Raw genomic sequence first — 21793 nt, 5'->3', positions numbered from 1 at the left:
ATCAGCAACAACTACAGCTCTAACAGTGAGAGTTGAAAGACTTTTGTTTAAGGTAAGTACCACATCATTAAATATATGGGGCAAGTAGGTCTTAGAGGTCAGACTGTAATTAAAATCTATTTTATGAACATCAAGGATTCTGAATCAGCACAAAACATAAAGCAATAGCAGCAGGCATGCATTGTTGAAAATTCTGTAAAAGATAGTCATACAGAAAATAATGTTTTCATTCCGAACTTTGAGATACAGTAACTGTACAACATCTCCAAATATTGTCACATTTGCAATGAGTTAAAAGTTAGTGTTCCAGCAGAAATGCTTAGCATTTAATTGATACTGCTTTAGGAAAAGACTGATAATATTAATTGTAATTACCATTCCAGATCCAAAATCAACGATTCTTCTAATGCCACCTGATTGACACTCGTCATGAATAACTTGAGCCAAATGACATATTTCATGGAGCTTTTTCTCAGATAAACGATGGCATATAATAGAAGGAATGCAATATAACTCTTCCTTTAAAATGTATGTTTTAACCACCGACTTCAGTTTTTGGCACATTTTGCAGAAATATTTTAGTGAATCTGGCCAGTCATCCTGCCAAGAGATAAGTCGCACAAATAAGTTTTCCCATGCTTTTATAACATTTTGCCCTACTAAGAAAAAGATATTCTCAAAACACTTGCATAAGCTTGAATGACAAAGAATAACATTTACTAACCTTAATATAACCTGTAGGGAGCTGATTTAATTCTTCATTTGAAAGAGTTAAAAGTGCTTCACACCATGCAGAGGGTATTTTGTTCAGAACATCATTAATCAAAATTTCTGTTACTGGACATGAATAAAGCCAGTCATATTCCTTCAGGAAGGCAAGTGCATCCCGAAAGTATGCTTCAAAAGTGACATAATTTTCAGGTAACATTCTGAAAAATAAAAAAATCCTGAAGCTAAGATGTACAGTTAATTTAAAGTAACATTTTTTGTGGTATAAAAACTAGTTTCTTAAGTGCTCCAACACAAAACTACTACAGAAATATAATTCCTTTTTGAATACTATTCCCAACAGATTACAGATCTGTCAAGTTAGTTTTTGATTACTGTCAACCAGAAATGTCTGGACTTTCAGACTCAAAGTAGCAATAGTCTGGATGGAATAGAGGATGTATATAAGGCTACATAGGAAGAACATTTGAAAATACATATCATTATCAAATAATCATCATTGTTGATTTGCAACTCACATGTGTGAGGCATGAGAATCTGCTATATTACTGACATTAATATTATTAAGAATATTACAGCATCAGACCTTATCTCACAATTTGTATTCTCAATGTTTCTAGCAGCAATGATTCCTTGGTCTTTTCCTTTCATTTTTCTGTACAAGCGTTTTTTGATGTCCCACTATTCTTTGTTCTTGTATGCCCACACCAGTGAGGTTTATAATTGTAATTATTCAGGCTTCCTTGGAATATGTTCACATCTTGAGGTGTCAGGTGTTCTGCTGGATATTAGTGCTGTCCATGCACAATATTTTGACAATGTAAATCGTCTTCATCAGGTGCTACTTGAGACTGGTAGTTGAGAGGAACAGATCCATTATTTATGCCTACTGCCTCCTCTCCCTGTGGTCAGTTCTAGGGATTCAGTCTGTGGCTGAATCCCACTATGAGCATTCTGAACCATTCCGTCTTTGGTCCACTGCACCAGGGCACAATCTGGTGTTCCATTTTCAGTCTGGAGCATCTCCATGGTCAATTCTAGACATTCTGCATGTGGCCCATGCCCATTAAAAACATCCTGAGATGAGGGATGTAACACATAGAACCGACCTTGGAGGTGCACCTGAAACTACAGGTGTTCGGTTATACTGATTTTTTTTAAAAATTATATATATATATATATATATATAGTTTAACTTGTCTGTTAAAACTGCTCAAAATAATCGATTCCTGAAATAACCAATTTTCAGTTTTTTATTGCTATTATTTCCAGTAATAAACATAGACAATGAACAGAGATCGGATAAAGGTAAGACTCCCTCAGAATTTTGCATTATACACTTCAAGATCGAAATAAAACTTAGTCCATATACTGTTTGCTACTTTTCTTAAAAAGTAATGAGGGGTGAGATGCTACAAAGGATCACTAGTATTCTCCTATGGATTCAAATTTTTTGAAATTTTGCTCAAATATTATGTTGTAACCAAGGCTCATACAACTATTTGGGCATAACAAATAGTCAGTGCTAAAGTATGAAAACTAAGTTTGGAGAACTAAAATTTTCCATGTTACGTTGTCCATCTGCAAGGGCTGCAAAATGGATAAAGGCATACTATGTAGACACAGGCAGCAGATCAGCTACTTTCTATTTCTAATACAAACAATGAATGAATTTTTAAGTTTTTAATTTTCTACTGTTGCCTTAATTTCCTTTCTCTTTTATTATTTCTTAGAACTGGTAGACAAATACAAAGATTTTGTGTAAAATTTATAGTGATCTTTTTCTTAAACACTTCGAAAGGGAAGCCCATTTTGTAGTCAAATATATTTACTTTCTAACAAGAATGAGCATAAAAGTTATTTTTTGATGAAAAAACTAAACATGCTCTTTCAAAAAAGTAAAATAAACTGTTTAGATAACGCACAAAATAGAATATTTAGCAGGAACAATTACTTGACAAGAGTTGAAATTTCAGTATTGAATTAATCCATTGGACAATTTTCATTGTCCACTCTGTTCATAAATACTCATTCTATAGCGTGTGAATCTAAGTCGACTCTTTTCATTAAAACAATACTATTCAGAGACGATACCAATCCTTCATAAGCCACAGAACTTCCTGCCAGTGATAAATATTTTTGAGCTACAAATGACAAGCCTGGCATACACCTTTTACACTGCCCCCCCCCCCCCTAAAAAAAAAAACCCACACATTGAAAGGATCACTGCTTCTGAGTGGGGACAGAAGAAACCTTATTGTCTCAACAATGCTCTACTAATTCTTATGTCATGTTTATTGCTCATTTCTAACTGCTGGTGTTATTGAAGTAGCTCTGATTGCTTTTCTCATTTTCTATAACAACCCAGTTTTTCAAAGCTGGAAATTTTATGAATAAACATTACTTGTTTATTTAAAAATTTTATTTAAAATCCAAAAATTTTAGCAACACTCCTATGACAAATTGATATACTGGTAGAACATCCAACACCTCAAGAAGTCAAGTTTACAACTGTATATATTGACAGCAGTTACCTTATCACACAGTTATTTACTGTTCGTTACATTTATGACTTTTTTCCACTTCTCATTCTCTTGTTCATGGTTGTGATCAACTTTGTTCCTGCTGTTTGGATACTGCCTTAGTGTGTGTATCAAGTGAGTACTTGTTCGTAGTATTTAATTACGAACTAGCAAAAACTATGTATGCTTATACCATTTCAGCCTATGCTGCTATTTCTTTTAGGACATCTCTTTCTTCCACTTTATTTCATTATTAACCCTCTGATGTAGTCTCAGTATTAAACAACTTCTCCTCAAAAAATCATTTTCGGTATTTCTGATCCACAGAGTAATGTAATTTGAATAACTTCTCCATACAAACTTTTCTTTCTCGCCGTCATCATTTTTTTACCATATCAGTGAGTTCATTTTATTTATTGTTAGTTTTACCTGAGATATTCTTTTGAAATTTCTCTATTATTACACTCTTGTTTAGCAAATAACAGACTTAAATAGTCACATTCATCACCAGAACTAGTTCCTCTTTCCTCAGTATTCTTTATTCTACTGTCATGAGATGAAAGGAGTAAGATTTTTGGCAAGGGAATATATGGGAACTGCAGCCATAATGGAGAAGATGAAGAAGAAGGAAGGGGACAAGCAAGATAGAATTAGATAAAACAAATGATGGTACTAATGGAAGGAAGAATGAAAGGAGATCTTTGGAAAGAGAGAGATGCTTGTAAAAGAAGATGTGAGAAATGGACAATGAGGCTGTAACATATTTTGGGGAAAAAGTAAGGTGGAAATTTTTTGTATAATTTGAAATTTTCTTGTATAACTGCAGAATTATTTTTACTTATTAGTTCTGCTGTATATTTCCCATTGTGCAGAGTTGTCCTTTGATACAAGATTTTAGAAGATTTGGAATTGAAGACTGACCTTTTGCTCTTTCTGGATATGTAGGTGTGCTGTCTTTTAATATTCTTTCCGTTTTTTTCTAGCACCTTTGTACGGAATGTAGCAGTTAGGCAACATACTTATGGTTTCCAAACATCTACTTGCTACATTAAGAAAGCCTTGATGGTAACTTAAAAATATATGTGTAAGGATTTGATACAGGAAAAATTACGCAGTATTGCAGAGTGCATTATTGAACTGGCAGAATGAACTTGGCATGTTGCTTGAGTTATCAGGTAAGCTATAAATTCATTGACAGTGCATTACTGGGGAAAGAGAGACTCCTGAATGTATGGACAATGGACAACAATGGGGAAAATACAGTGGGGCATATCAGCACTCTATTAAAGTGACTAAGCATATGAGTAAAATGAATTAAATGATTTACCTTGTAAATAGTAAGTCTCATTGTTTCACAATGTATAAAAAAATATAACAACCTCTATTCACAGAACAAGATAAATTTTGCAGGTTGCATGTCAGCGCTTACCTCCACTACAAACTATGTCAGATATGTATACTAAAAACGATACAGCCCTCACCAGATATGTGTGAAGAACAAAGATCAGGGACGTTCTAATTTATGGAAACTTTTTGTTGATTCCTGCTGATGTGTTGCTGAAGTCATGGGACACAGGATACATAAGACAACAAACTGTTACCAGGTCTTTAGCTATAGACACTCTATGCTGGTTGTATGTCTTCAAACACTTAAAAGAAAATAACAGTCCTGGCGCTGGGTCTTACAACATGAGAGACCTCACCTATCATGACAATGACACTGAGTGACATTTAAACTGGTGCTGACTGTGATTCATTGTACCGTACTGCTTCCTTACAACTCTGTTACTTTGTGCCAGATGTGCACAACAAGACTGCCTGTATACAGCCTGTTCATTACACACTCACGGATCTCAAAAACACGGACATATATGTAAATGAAGAGAAAATAAAGATTTCTTAAGTTAGACTGACCAGAATGATACACTATGTGACAGGACTGTTGTATTTACCCAACACAGTATGTTATTATTACTCCTAGCTGCTATTCCTCTTATTGAGTCTTCTCTTTGAACCTATGATGAGGTTACTGCTTGCTGAGAGAAGGTGTTTGGAGGGGGACTGATGCTTCACCAAGGAGTGTTCCCATAAGCCTTCTTGACTCCTGCGTGAGCTTGCTTTTTTTAATGCATTTCAATGTGCTTTGCTCAACAGAATGGTATAACATTATCTTGCTCTTAAAGGGAGAGAAGGAAGTAGGTACTCAATTGTATAGACAGTTTGCTCAGGGACCAAAAAGTACTCAGGTATCAAAGTAGAAGACAGAACTTCTTCCATTTATCATGATTCACTTGCGCCATTCCTCCCACAGTGCTACAAAATTCAGCAGTGAATTCATATGGAAGATAAACAGAAGAACAATGTCAGAAAAATGCCCAAGTAACTGAATGTGGGGTTGGATTCTGCATAAACCCATCAGCATATTTTGATGGTAATTTAAAATATTGCCAAATGGAAATCTACAACTCTTACATAAGTTAAATGTTACACAGTTTTAGGTCTCCTAAGGAATCAAGGTGATGATTTACCCAAATCTTTTCACACCAATATTTTCTGAAGGATTCTTCTACATTAATCCAAAAGGGCCTCATAATTCACAAACATCTCTTAAAATTTCATTCCACGCATAAGTACACAAACCCCTTAAGTATGAAAACATTTTATGAGTGTGTTGCACAATGAGAAGTTGCCACATGGTGTAAAGTGGGAACTTATGAACTGTGGTGCAGAGGTCGGAAACTGAAGCATGTTTTAAATGCACTTTTGCTCAGCCTAATTCCCTCCCTCATGGTGCTCTGCATCCAAAATTTTTGATGTGGTGAACTAGATGACTTGTGAAACATATAACCATAATCAGACTACAATTGTTACTGTCAGCCTAATACAGAGTGAGTTTCGGTTGTTTGCAGTGTGTATTTTCTGAGCTTGTGTTTTGCTTGCTGTTCACACATAAGGGCAAGTTCTGTCTGTTTTTGGTTATTTTTCAACAAATAAGGAAGGTTGAGTGGCATACTTATAAAAGGATTTCATATTTGTTGTTAAAGAAGGTTACCATTAGTGATTATAGGTAACTGTAAGACTGTGATGCTCTTCATCACTTTCATTGTTACTGTCTTGCACGCTTTTGATTATTTCTTCATCTGTTAAAGTTTGGTCCGCATCACAGTTTTCCTCATTCAGCCACTTAGTAATATCTTCATCATCAAATTCTTCTCCTCCTGGAAGGTTGTAGAACATGTCAGTGTACAAAGTAATTGATAATTCCAAATTGACTGGCTCATTGTGTCACTCACTACTGGATCCAACTCGGCATCAATGGATGGCTACAGTTTTCTCCAGCTCTTCATTATGGTAGCGCTGTCCACTTTATCCCATGCTTCGGCTCCTTAGAAAACAACAGTACGTATGTTAATTGCTTTCCACACCTTCAGCATAGTCTCACTTTCATTCAGCAAGGAGATGAGAAGTGAATGTCGATAATGACATTTAATTGATTCCAAAATTCCATGGTCCATGGTCTGTATTAGGGCTGTCACATTGGGTGGCAGAAAGAGTGCTTGCATATCATCGGACTTTAGAGAAACGTCTGAAGAATGACTGAGAGCATTGTCAATTATAAGGATAGCTGTCAGTGGAAGCTTTGTCTTCTTTCTCACTGCGGGTACAAATGTTTCATGGAACCACAGCGAAAATATTTGTCTGTTCATCCTCGTTTTCATCTGAGCACAAAACTGCATTGGTAGAGTATTTATGTCAGTGTGTTGAAAACAGCGTGGACATTGGGTTTTTCCAATCCCCATAAGTGGTAGTTTATGAGTCCCATTTGCATTACAACCCACCATTAATGTTATGTGCTGTTTCTGTTGCTTGTAACCACGAGCTTCCTTCTCACTGTTGGCAGCTAATGTTTTTGAAGGAAGCGTCTTGTAAAAGAGTCCTGTTTCATCAGCATTATACAAGGCATCAGCAGTTAAATCTTCTTCCTGTATTATCTTCTGTATCTTGCTTACAAACTCATCAGCATCCTTATCGTTAGCTGAGCGACTTTCCCGGTGACTGTCAGCTGCCGAATGCCATGTCATTTTTTCCAGTTTGATAGCCAACCTTCGCTCGCTGCAAACAAGTTACTACCGCCAAGTTGTTTGTTAAATGCAACTGATTTTTCCTTTATAATCGGGCCACTGACTGGAATTCCTTTACCGTGTTGTTGTATGACCCATCTATAAACAGCTACTTCCAGTTCTTCATTCTCACTCTTCCGCATAACTTTCCGTTTTCCCAACTCACTATCAAATTGTGTTCAGTACTGTCGAATAACATCTTTCTTTTTGATGTTATAAATAGATGATCGTCGAACATTAAACTCAGCAGCAATGGCTTTCTGTGAAGAACCTCAATTTAACTTATCTAAAATTTCAAGTTTCTGCTTGAGGTCTAGTGTAACATGTTTCCTTTTAGAAGACATGATTCCAAACTGTAAAGAAAGCTACAATTTCGAATACAGTATATAAAGCACTGATTAACTAAGCATTGTTGCACACAATAATTCATTGTGCACATGTTTTTGGATGTACGCCGGATTACTGAGAAGCCGGAATACTGAGGACCGGATTAGTGAGAGTCTAGTGTAGTTTCATCTGGTAAATGTAGTGGGGAGACTAGTTGGGAATCAAACAAGGAATTCACCTGAAGCTGCAGTATAGATAGTTCAGATAAATTGATAGAGTAACAGAAAGTTATAATCTATAACCTTCATGCACGATTAGGGTACCTTAAGCAATAACTACACAGTCTGTGAAGGAAGGGGGTGAAAAAATGGGCGCAGACAGCTGGAAGAGAGGCCATCAGTAATGTTATGTGCTCTGATTGTTTTATTTTGAATGTTTGGTCAGCTGTCAAAGAGTCCAGTGGAGGGGAACCTTTGTTTGTTGTGCAACTGCTGTTACGCATATTTTCAAAAGATGCTTAATGGCAATTGCACATAAGAGAGTAAATTTTACTTGTATGAGCTTTTCTAAGCATATTTTGTCTGATGATGATTATTCAAAACACGTCATAAGTGAACTACATAGCGATCAAGACGTTTCCAAGGAATTACTATACACCAAATCTGAATGGTTGCATACCTCAAAAAAAGGACGACTTTATCAGTCAAATGGAACCTGACCTTTTTGACTGTTTCTCCAGGGAAAATAATGTTGATGGTGCTACTAAAAACTAAAACCTGATAATACAGTGTACTATCAAACTAAAGTAAAGAGAAACAGTGGCACAATCATTTACAATACTTTCACTGATTATTTTTTAGTTAAATATTGACACTGAAATGAATCAAGTTGATTGTATTTCAAAAAAGTAAAAAAAAAAAAAGATTTTGTGATATGACTCCATATCTTGAACACTTGGCAGGCAGTTTACAATACTGACAACTTTAATGACAAATATATGAGAAAAGTACTACCACAGCTGTATCTTGAGAATGTCTTTATTCTATCACACGGCTAGTTTTGACAGCTCATTACTATCATCCTCAGGCCCTGTTTACCAAAGAACATTTACACAATTCCAATATTTGAAAACTAAACAACTATAAGACAACAAACATAAAAATTATGGTACTCTAATGTATTAGTTGAAGCAACCTTAAGGTAATATTCTGCGAAGTACCAACAGAGTACATATGTAGTACCTCCATTATTTTTTTCCCTGCTCTAGTCCAGTAATGTATTAGCGTATAAAACATAAACAGAGAAGAAACCTGAATCACAGTCACAAAACACATGGGTGTCATCATATGTGAAAACAATGGAATCTAAAAAGGCAACTTTTGCTGCTTCCAAACCTAACCATTAAAACAACGTAATGTACTACTGTATAAACTTAACAAAGGGTCCCAAATATCAGACATGATCCAGGTAAAGATGTTCATTAATGCTTAAAGACGTATGCCAAAGGTGTATATGTGATGTAAGAACCTAACGGTAGAGGTGAAACCAACCCCACTGCAACTGTACATGAACCACATAATTTTGTGACAACCTATTGCCAAGAACCAAGAACTGGAAAAGCCCTCCCCTCAAAACCTTTGATAACTATGTACCCTTAAATAACCAAAAAGGCCAGGCCTCAAATATTATGTTCACTATTACGCCCTGACTGCAAGAAATAAAACAAAAATATCCACTTCAAACAGTATATTCCTCAATATAAAACCCTCCTTGAAATAAAATGAATGACAAACTTACTAAATTTTCACAAAGCTTCAAATCTGCCTTTGGCAGTTCTTTTTCTGTAAAAAAATTAAAAACAAAAATTCATTACTACTCAGTCAGTTTCAATAACTAGTGGTATTAGAATACCACATAGGATGAAACTGAAGCTGTATCATAAAATTAAAGACAATGACAGGTCAGTTACAGAATTTGACTACTGAAAATGCTGCAAATTACTGAAGAATGGTGTGAGACACTGTAAATCACTTGATATAATTTTGCTAATGCACCAGAAATCTCTGGAACAAACTATTGCCAACATTCCACAATGCATCAGTTATCTGGATAACATAGTGGTCACAGGAAGAACTCATGAGCATATACTGAATGTCTGGCAAATATTTTCAGTGCTTTTGACAGTTGGGCTAAAGTGTAGCTTGACAAAATGCTCCTTTTTTCAGGTTTGTGTTGATTATATAGGGTATTTCCTTAGCTGGGAAGACCTTAAACTGACATCACAGGTTACCCAAAGAACAAAAAAGAGCTTCAGGTTCTTATGAGCAACGTCATGTATTATGCCCAATTTACATCCCAAATTACAACACTAGCCCAACTGTTGAATCAATTGCAGAGAAAAGGGGCCCGTTTCAAGTAGTTCGTGGGCTGTTACCAAGTATTTCTTAAGCTGAAGAAATGTCTCCAAACTACTACTTGTCTGACCTGGTATCATCCTCATGTACCTTTAGTGTTGGCCATGGACACATCATCATATGGCAATGGGGCCTTTCTTTCACATATCGTGTTTGCCTCTATGGTACTATCTGGGGAACAAGAAAATTATTCCCACATAGAGGAGGAGGTGCTGGCAATTATCTTTGGTATGCAGAAGTTCTCATTTTCCTATGTGACAACAAATTTCATCGGATCCCAAATCATAAGCTGCTGTTAGCCATATTTGGCCCTAAGTCAAAGTTGCCTAAATGGATGTCTCAGAGGTTACAACACTTGCCTCTTCTCTTGTCTAATTACCAATATTCCATTCATTATCGTATATTGACCCAACACGTGAATTTCAGATGTGCTGTCACAGTTACTATGGGTCCCAATGAAAAATGTGATAAACAAGACTGACTGCTTTCACACTGGTTCACAACTGTAACAGTTGATGGAAAAGTTTCCCATCACTTCCAGGCATGTTGCAGACAGGTTTGCCAGTTTCTACGAACTTACAAACCGGGTGGCCACAGGCCCATCTAATGCCATCCTCACAGGAACTTCATTATTTCTTTTCACAAATTATTGAGTCAAGATAACAGTCAGTATCGAGTAGTGAGTCCAGAGGTTCTGCATTCGCATATGCTGCCACTCCTGTATCAGTGTCACTGGGGCATTTCCAGAATGAAGAATCTGGCCTGGCAACATGTGTATTGGCCATGGATCAATGAGGATATTGTGCACGTGGCTCAACAGTGCCAAGCTTGTCAGACATAGCAACCTGCACTGCTTGAAGCTTGCCAGCCATTGCTTATGCCTATCCAGCTATGGGATCAGGTGGATGCAGACTTTTAGGTGCCATGTGGTTGATTTTTGTACCTGGAATGGAATCAAGAACATTACCGCACCTCTGTTGCACCCTGCCTCTAATTGGATGGCTAAACATTTTGTCTGAATGTTAAAACCACAGATGGAAGACCTATCAAAATCCATGGCCACCAGTTCTGCACGGCTTTTCTTTTTACTGTCCTACTGGGTGGCACCGATCATGATCAAAGCCCAGCAGGACTATTGCACAGTAATTTTGTGTTAGATCTACTTCAACCTCCATTGATACAAAAAGAAGAAGCAGTCACATTTTTTTAAAGTAGCCGTCCCTGTATGGGTAGACTTGTTCACACATAAGCCTGGCTAGACATTCCATCACCATCCAATCACGGCTGCCAGCTGGTCCTGATGACCATATCTCAAGGCATCCCCACACCTGACGACATCTTTTGCTGGTACCTGAACCAGCTCTGTCTGCCTCTTCTGCAGCAAGATCCACCTTTGGATCTGGCACACATGTGGGGGCAGACCACCTTGTCCACTTCACAGACCAACAACAGGAGACATAAGGGTCTGGTTCCAAAACGACATCCCAGGGGCGGGAGCCTCATTCTTCCTGGTTTTCCAGCCACCTTGAATCATGGTTATGGATCAGGACCTCGACAATATGCTTCCCAGTGTGTCCTGGGTCTGATGTCAAACCCACAGTCTTCTCTGGAACTAACAGCAAGGTGAGAGTATGGCCCCACAGTCTCCTGCTTCTCTGGTGCCATACCCAGAAATGGCTCCTCTACCACTGACAGCACCCAAAGCCACACCTCGTCCTCCTCTGCTCTGGCCAGGGTAGTTCTGGCCCTATGGGCTGATTCAAGGGGGGAGTGATCTTGTAACCGAACTGGACGTATTATGCATGTGTCTGGTGTGGCATGGGAGGACACATCTGCTGGTGTCAGGTCAAGTGGCAAACATCCACAGCAAATTTAAGGGTTGCCAGAGACCGTGATGGTCTCACTTGTCAACCACCCCATGTTTACAGCAAGCTCTCTGGTGTATCCATTGATGAAGACCCTAAATTATGTGGTTTGGACTTTGTTGGAACCTACCAATGACATTTGGCTAGCATATGGATTTGCCTGTCTGCCTGATGTGAGACTGCCTCCATTCATTGTTAAACTTACCATTGTTTTTTCAGTGAATGAACTGGCAGCATATGGGTGAACCGAGAGTGTGGTTCATACCCAGGAGTTCTCCAGCACTGATGTGCAAGTTATTCAACAAATATTCAGAGTACTGTATTGACAACGTATATCCACCTCCAGAAGTTTTTTGTTTTGTGTATTTCCCGAAGAGTCAGAAACTAGTACTCTCTATGACTTAATTGTAGTTGTGCTTAATAGAATATGTGTTGTAGAAGAAGCATACTTACAACAAAAACTATATGGTCAGTTGTGGAAAAAACAAAAACCTATGCACAGTGTTGAGTCACAAAATGTTCTCTCTCTTCTGTAGGAGAACATAACTGTTAGTGACCCATCAGAGTTTTGCAAAATATTTAGTAACCATCTCATGGTTAGTAGTTAGCAAGTTAGATCAAAATTTTATTGGTACAAGCTGCTGCTCGTGCACCAAGACAATTATGTAGCATACGACTACAACTACATTATAAGAGGGAAGAAAGAAATAATGTTTCAAATACAGGGAAATTTCCTTGCTGCCAGTGTTTTTTAAGGATTCTGATAAGGTAATTTATGGCAACGTAGAAACACATCTCAGTAAACATAATTTGTTGTCAGAGTCATAGTATAGCTTCAGGAACCAAGCTGCAAAACAAAAATATATACTGGGTGTTTCAAAGTGAGGGAGTTGGCCAAGGGTTCTGTCCTAATTATATATCAAACATCTGCCACTAAACATGACAGGTGGTTAGAAAACATTTTACTTGTAGACGGCGCGTATCATTTCATTGTGAAAGGTATACAATGCAAATAATTTAGCAAACTGACTAGTGAGTAAGATCATCTCATGGCTCACAGAGAGCAGATTGTCACTGAACTAAAACAAAACATATTGAAAATATGTTTGTTTCTTGTGAAAGTGAAATTTTACTGTCACAAGGTGGTCAAACAAACTAGTAAAGTCATGCTCATTAAATTTTAAAGACTGAAGATAAATTCTACGAATCTTGAAAATATCATATTCAAGAGCTTACGCAAAAACTGAATGAAAGATGTACTCGCATCACCAATACTAAAATATGAACGCTTATTAACTTATGTTCTATTTATCGCACAACAGCATGTTTCAGTACTACTATGTTTAACAATTTAGGATACTCTTAGCCCAGAGAAACAATTAGAACAAACTGCAATATTAGTCTGTGAACTTCACACAGGGTGTTGCCCATGCATATAAATTCTAACTCTTGTGCGTGTGAGGGGGGGGGGGGGGGTTGGGTTGGGTTTCACTGATGGCCTTTGAATTAATGTGGACACAATAATAAAGAGCTGCTGAATTTACTTAGTGAACATTAGAGATAGAAGAGATTTGCATTCCCTTAAATGCCACATGGAAACCTATGCGCATTTCTGTAGGTTCTTATTTCTTATTGTTATTGTTGCAATTCTTATTTTTTTCCATCTACCTTCTGTGAGTTTACTTAAATTTCTAATTCAGGTTAATTTCAGTAGCAATGTGGATTTACTGAAATAATTTTGTAATCCCTTTTTTTCGTGCATTGCTGTAATATAAAAAAACACCAGAGATAATGATTTATTTATTTTACGAGACTCCTTATAAATACATTTAGTTCAGTGGTGTTCCAACTTGCTAATACCACTAGAAAAATAATATTTTGTCCATCTGTGTAAAATGTCAGTTTCAGCTTCATCTTTATTTGAATGTTTCAACCCAGCCATTTCTTCAGGATTGGTAACAAAAATGAATCATTGGGAGCTAAATTTGATGGTGTGTAATGTGGAAGCATGTCATACAGTTTTGCAACAATTATCCTAGACATGGAGGAGAATCTTATTACACAAGACAACTCTCTCCTTGGTCTGTTAATATGTTTAACCTAAACTGCATTGTTCACTTTGTTCAGTAGTGATGTATAATACTCCCTAGTGACAGTTCTACCTTCAGAATGTAAAGATTGAAAGGCAGCCAGGACAGGTCATTCCAAATGTATCCAGAATGAGTAAATATATCAAGATGAAATTTTTGATATGGTATAGTGGACAGTGTGGAAAATTTTCTGATGTATGCAAGAAATTTTTAACATTTGTAGCTGTTGAATTATGACATGGATTTAACTTTTTAAACAGAGCTGTATACTTTTTTCTGTGACATAGAAAAGATCTTTTGAAGAGGATTTTCATGACACAACATGAGTGGAATTGGATCAAATAGTAATACAGTACCAGTGCTACAAAATACTGTCCCACCATCACAAAAAGAAATCACAAATGTTTACCCTTCTGTACCAAAAGTAAGCAAACACACAACTCAGGTATGATTTGCGTAACAGTCCGTGCACTGCTGCTGTTGTGATCATACAGCTTGCTCATGAAGCTATTCAGACTTGTATAATGTATTATATGGCAGTCAAAAAAGTGGTTATGGTTTTTGTTTGTAGTGAATGTTGCCAAACTGCTACAGCTGCAGTGTAGTTGCATGTTGAAAAGTATTGTGATTGTGTCAAGCCCTCACAATGTTTCTGGAAACCTTTAGAAAAAACCCAGAAACTGGAAATTTGGAATAAAATATTTCCCCAGAACAGAGACCAAGGAGAGAGATTCAACTAACTTTTCAGCAGAGGTAACATGCAGTCCACACAGCACCATGAGGCAGTTTCATTGTGCTAATGGGGTCAGCCAAGGAGTGTTCTGTGAATACTATATTCCCATGCATTACATCCTTTCCATGTTTTGCTACACCAGCAGCTTCATGGTAATACCGTATATACTCGAATAATTCGCGCACCCCAATTTTGAGGAAGAGGGGAAAAAAATTTATTTTTTGCTTTAATTTGTTTTATTTTTAAAAAAAATTGTTCCAACGTTATGATGGGTTCAAAAGTATGTATAATAACTACTGGTTTGAAGCAACGCTGCTGTACAGGTTGATACATCGTTAAAACGCAACCGATTCAGCGGCGTGCAGCTCGCCGGCTGGCCCATTAGACAGGCGGGCGGACGGGGAACATCATCACCGCCAGCCGGGACAAAAAAAAGTGAATTATCTTATTTAAGAATTTGTTAATACGGTACGTGCAATAAAATATTTTAGTCAATACCGCTACGATTCCTCTCTTACCACTCTATTCATCACTTTCATCGTCATCACTAGCGGGAGAATCATTGTCTTCACCATCTTCCCATAGAGCGTCGTCCTCTGTTCCATACAGTGATTTTGTGATTCCACATTTTTTGAAGAATTTTTTCACCAGTGGTTGCGGAATGGAGTCCCATGTACTTTTTCACCCATTCACAAATCTTGGACAAATCCGGCCGTTCGATTTTTCCACTAGGTGTCAACTTATTGTTTTCATCAGCCATCCATTGCGTACATCGCTGTTTAAGTGCAGCTTTGAATGGCTGATTTATACACACATCTAGTGGTTGTAGGATGGATGTTAGGCCTCCAGGGTTAATGACCAAGTCAGTTTTCCCTTTTTGTAATTTGTCTCGCACTTCCTTAGTTGTATGTCCGCGGAACCTGTCCAGGACCAACATATTGCGTAAATTCAGTAACGCACCAGGACGACGTTGCCAAACATGTGTCACCCAGTCAATTATAAGTTCATTGTCCATCCACCCTTTCGGATTCGCTCTCACTAATACCGGTATGCCTTTTACTGATATTTTCGGAATAGTTTTCCTTTTAAATATCACGTAAGGTGCTAGCTTTCGTCCATCGCCAGTTACACACAACATCGCTGTACATCTTTGTTTCCCACTGATGCCAGTTCATAACATGATACTGGATTCTCCTTTCCTGTTCACTGTGGTGTCGAGCGGCATCTCAAAATAGACTGGCGTTTGATCCGCATTACCAATTTGCGATAATATATAGGACTGTTTACGGCGCAGATTTATCACATAACGATGAAAATTTACTATTTTTTCCTCGTAATCGCCTGGAAGCCGTTGGGCGATAGTAGTTTTCCTCCGGAATCCAAACCACTTCGGTTGAAAAATCTTGATAGCCAGCCCCAGCTAGCTTTGAAACTGGTAATGCCTAGTTCTTTGGCTAAAGACAATGCTTTAAGTTGGCACATTTCACTCGTCACCGCGCATTCGTATTGTCGCTTCTCATCTACATTATCGCAGAGCCTTTTCTCGAGGTCCGGATGCTTCGCATTTTGGCCGCGAAATGCCCGGCGATTACTATAAGTTTCTTGAAGATGCGTTTTATTTTTTCGCCAATCGCGAATACAACTCTCACTCACGTCGTACTTTCTTCCTGCTGCACGGTTTCCAATATTCTCGGCTTCTTTAATAATTTTCACTTTTTCTTTAGCAGAGTACGAGCGATAACGAGAACTTTTAGCCATAATTAACAAGTTTGAAGACGTTAATACTTCACTCCTAACGTGTTACTGATGCGTCACAGACTGAGGCCGCAACAATGTAATAGTATAATGGGATGTATTGTTGGAGGCGGAGCAGTACCAACAATGTTTCGAATAATCCGCGCACCCCAGTTTTTCGTCCTAAAATTCGGGAAAAAACATGCGCGGATTATTCGAGTATATGCGGTAACTTTCAAAATTTATAATAGTCCGCTGACAGGTATCTACAAAAGCTGCAATGTGATGTGATGTTTCTATACAATATTTTGATTGTAAACCATAAGAAAATCACTCTTCACAATATGTACAACAGGACAGTTGAAGATAAAAAAGGTTCAAATGGCTCTGAGCACTATGGGACTCAACTGCTGTGGCATAAGCCCCCTAGAACTTAGAACTACTTAAACCTAACTAACCTAAGGACATCACACACATCCATGCCCGAGGCAGGATTCGAACCTGCGACCGTAGCGGTCGTGCGGTTCCAGACTGTAGCGCCTTTAACCGCTCGGCCACTCCGGCCGGCTAGTTGAAGATCCATGCTGGCTGTCTCTCAGTATGCGGCGCAGGTTTTTCAAGAATTGCATCATTAGTCTGTGAATCGCTGATAGGAATCTAAATAGCAATAAGCATCAATAGTTTCTAAATCAGAGACTGCTGCAGTTATTAAAAGATATCTAATAGGACGTAAGGCAATCCATGTGGTGCAAGTGTGACTGGTTTGCTTCCCATTCTGCACAGATAAATAGAAACGTTGTCAACAGAAATTTAAAGGTCGTTGGATTGGTAGCTTAAGAAATACAAAATATGTATTTTATCTGTGGAGAAAATATGTCTTACACGAACCTGTGCTGTGATACATCCAGATTAAATTCATTGTGTAGTATTGTCTGTCTGGACTCACTTTATAGCATGTATCAATACTAAAGTTCAACATTTTGAGCACTTTATATAACAGTCGTAATAATACACACACAAATTGTATCCGAGTTACACTGTACATTTTTGTCATAATGTCATCGGCAATGCAAGATTCTTGGATATCCTGAGCACTCAAAATATTCCTGGAACACATGACCAAACTAAAAACAGCAGATCTGGATCTTCTTTAAAATTCATTGGGGTTAAGGGGAGTACAAAAGGTGGTATGAGTATAAAATGTCAATTTTTACTTATTTATTTTTGAAGACTTGTTTGGAGTTCCCTCTTTAATTTGATGTATGTTTCATTGGTTTTTAATTTATTTTGAAATAATTTACTGCACAAATAATTTCTACAGGTTTCATGAGTAGTTTTTCAGTCATGACAAGATATCTTGGGATCTGTTTGCTATAGAAGCCAGTGCTTTACGTTGATTTATAGTAAACATCCTGCTGCATAAGTTGGCTACATTGATTGCTTTGATATCACTTCCTGTATGTGGTAGAATGCACGGTATCATCCACGTTTTGTAAGATGCTTTACACATTTCACTTGGACTTGTTGCTCATTGAGTTGTGTTTCTCTTCTTAATATGACTCCACCATTGGGAATATTTAAGAGAGAATAAATAAGGGTAAGAGAGTCTACAGAATACGTCCTGTTGGAAGTTTAAATCCAGAGAATGAGGTTAGGGCAAGCAACACTGAAAAGAATTCTTCACCACCAAGTGCTTCCAAGAAGCAGCTCATGAACAGTATTAAAGTGTACAGTGAAACCAGTACCAGTGATACCAGTTTAATATTAGGAGTAAGTGTACTAAATTAATGTTTAATGAAACTACATGCTTTAATTTGCATGGTGGAGAAATAATTTCTGAAAATGTCTTCAAAAGAAATGGTTTAGTTCTTTGTTTGGAAGTCTCCCATTCAATTTGTGAGAGTAAGAAAGTATTTTCGATATCTAAAAAAAGTAAAAACAATGACCTTTTTGAGACAAACATCAGATACTTCTATAGGCTGAGGTGCATCGAAGAAGGCCCTAGGAATGGAACTTTGGTGAGCTCTTATGAATTTGTCAAGCCCCCTACTAATGTTTCAAGATACACACATGCCTCAGGGGAAACAGTATAAGTAATTTTAGAAGAATAACTGAATTCTGCAACAGAGGAAGCACTCAAAGAAAATAATGATAAGAATGATGTATGCGTTGCATTTGATGGATCATGGCAGAAAAGGGGCCAGCTGCCAAAAGTATTGATACCAGGAAGGAGCTTGATGTTGAAGTATTGTCAAAACATTGCCATGGATGCATACACAAAAGTTCATACTAATAATGAAAAGAAACAATTGCATGAACACAACTGTCACAAAACATATACGGAATCCAGTAGAGGAATGGAAAGTGCTTCAGCTGCGAAGATCTTTCAGTGCTCTCAAGAACAACATGGGTTTTGTTATGCTATATTCATTGGCGATGGCAATTCCAGTCCATTCAAATCAATAATTGACAGCAGGCCCTATGATGACCTAACCCTGGAAAATTTAGAATGTGTCAGTCGTGCAGAAATGAATGGGTACCCGGCTGCATAAAGTCAGGCAAAACTTTTCTAGCAAAAAGCTTGAAGATGGCAAGACTATTAGAGGGCATCTGACTGATAAAACAAGCAATCAGTTAAGTGAATACTATGGCCAAGCCATTAGAAAGAATACAAAAAAATCTGGTATAAATGAGAAAAGCAGCATTGACAACGTTTTGTTTTTCCGCAAGACATCAAGTGATCAGAAGCCACTACACAACTTGTGTTCAATTGACTGGTGTAAATACCACGAAGCTGAGGCAGCAGGGGCCGAATACACCCACAGAAACACCATGCCTGAAGGTTTTTGGAGCAGTAATAAAGCTAATATATAGAGATCTAGCACATCCAGATCTTCTGAAGAATAGCATCACAGGAAAAACTCAAAATGCACACGAGTCTTTCAACAATATTGAATTGACCTGGGTGCCCAAAAATGATGAAAAACTATTTATTTTGCAAATGTTTCCCATCATCTCAGAAACTACTTTAACTACAGCTCTGATGTTTTTATCTCTTACTGACAGTGGTATTATGTTTCTGTAGATCTGCAATGGTAGAAATAGCATAGTTTGCTCATAACATAATTAGTTAATTTTTTACAACCTTCATTAAGAAATTCATATCTTGTTTCCTAATAAAGTTAGATACTTGATCGTAGATTAGTGAATGTATAAGATATGACTCCATATCCCGGCAAAGTTTTGTTTTATTATCTTGGGTAGTTCCTGAGGAAATGGGATATAAATATGTTAAATTTAACATTAACAAGAATATGGCATTTGTACTCCCCTTAAGCTTTCTAAAACCAAGTACTTTATTCCAGCTCATAACCAACATTTTTGGGGAAAAGTGGACATATTTAACATGTGACTGTTTTACACAATCACAGTAAACAAGCAGTTAAACATACTTTACATCTCTGAAGCTTCACAGTCATGCAATGTGTTTTGACTGTGTTCATCTCATCTCATATCTGTGAAAGCACTGGAATTTCATCTACTTTTGGAAGCATTACTATAACCACAGCTGGAGACATTACTAATGAGAAGAAGGATGGTTTGTTCTGAGCACTAGAATTTCCGAGAACACTACAGATTTTTTTTTTTCCTGTCTGCAGTACAACAATGAATACTTGTTTGCAAATGTAAAGACAGTTTTTTTTTTCCATTTGTGATTCCTACACCTATGCAGGGTGAGTTAGAAGAAAAGGTACATGCTCTGAGGGCTAATAGTATTGGCCATTCAGAACAGAAAACTTCAAATCAACATTTGCTCTTTTCTTAACTGTATCTAACATACAGCTGTTCAAAAATCGTGTGTCAGTTGTGTGCCCTTCACCAACACTTGCATCCAAATATAACCAAAACACCATTGGGCTAGTAGTGTTGTCTTTACCGACAATTTCAATGCACTCTTCACTTGCTCACGGTGGGGTGACGATGACCCAACTCATCAGTCCATTTGATCAGAATAACAACTTTAACCAGCACAGTGGATACACCCATAGTGGTTACTGGAAACGGGTACTTGATCCACCATCTAATGAAATCTGTATTGCTATCATTATTCTTCAGTCATAGACATAAACATAATCTCTGGTGGCTTATAGAAGTTCCTTGACTTTGTGATATCTCCATAACATAATTCGGGCAATTAAAGTATGTAACAGCCACCTGAAATCCAGCCTCCTGTTGCTGACAACTGAGGAAGTCATCTAAAGCTCAAGATTGAAACATCTAACACAGCAAGAGCTCCGTGAAGCATTTATTCAAGCATGTGAAAGCTATTTGTTCATGATGACGTGCCTATACAGTCACCACATTCTTTTCATTGGTTCAGTATCTCAGTTATCAAATGATGTTCAGCATTTACTGAACTTATTAGTAGCAAAAGCACTCCTTCAAAACTTCTTGCCTAAGTTTTAACCAAAATGATGCTAATTTCACATCCATAGGCACAGTTGTTAACCACACTTCAGCTCTCTTTTTAACCCTGTGTGCTTTGTGAATCCAGAAATTTGAACCCCAGCACAATGAACCCTTTGCATACTTAACTGTAACATTATTTTATGAAATACAGCAACCAGTTACTTTAAGTATAGGTTTATTATGCCAAGACATGTTTCAGGCTTTCACTCAAATTCAGTTGGAACAATACACTTTCATCTTTGTCAATACAATGTTTCTGTCAATTGCATTTTAAACACTGTAGATGTCCTTTGTACAGATCTCCAGGTAACTGTTTTGCTTCTACAGTACTGCAAAGACGTTACTTCAAAAAGTAACAAGCTAGTGTTTAATTACACTAACAGTGCTGCTTAAGAATCAAATTATCAAACTTGGGAATTATTTGCACTTTGTAGACAATTTAAACATTCTAGATGAAACCAAAGTAAAAAAATAAGCTATGGAAAGTGCAACCAAACAGCGACATGGCAAGAACAAAAAGTCTCTCCTTTCCTTCTCCTAAGCACCTGTCCACAGATGAACAAACAATTGCTTTCTATTGGACAACATCTCTTAGGCAGCAACTGAAGATATGAACCAAATCCAGTGGGGTTGATCAATTTTCTGCTAGCAACTGCATAGTACTGGAGCTCGACTTTTTCATTTACCTGGGAACTTGTACGTGGTGTACTGGGCACCCAGAACCTATTTTGTGTAATACAGAGTCTGTTATCAAAGAGCTGACACAGAGGGTAGTTTCTGGCAAGTAC

General features: G+C 37.5%; 1 protein-coding gene across 1 annotated transcript in view; it reads right to left on the bottom strand.

Annotated features, from left to right (window-relative positions):
* LOC126469940 (presequence protease, mitochondrial) overlaps window positions 1–21793 on the bottom strand; it is a 92903-nt gene that overhangs the window by 14828 nt on the left and 56282 nt on the right. The window contains exons 3-4 of the mRNA XM_050097344.1: window positions 725–929; window positions 376–600 (exon numbers count right to left, since the gene is read on the bottom strand). Coding sequence (XP_049953301.1) covers window positions 376–600; window positions 725–928 — 429 coding nt within the window. The 5' untranslated portion in view covers window position 929. The remainder of the gene's footprint in view (window positions 1–375; window positions 601–724; window positions 930–21793) is intronic.

The sequence above is a fragment of the Schistocerca serialis genome, chromosome 3, assembly GCF_023864345.2.
Source record: "Schistocerca serialis cubense isolate TAMUIC-IGC-003099 chromosome 3, iqSchSeri2.2, whole genome shotgun sequence".
NCBI classification, from domain to species: domain Eukaryota; kingdom Metazoa; phylum Arthropoda; class Insecta; order Orthoptera; family Acrididae; genus Schistocerca; species Schistocerca serialis.
Note: the sequence above shows the minus strand (reverse complement) of the source record. Positions and strands in the feature narration are given on the sequence as shown.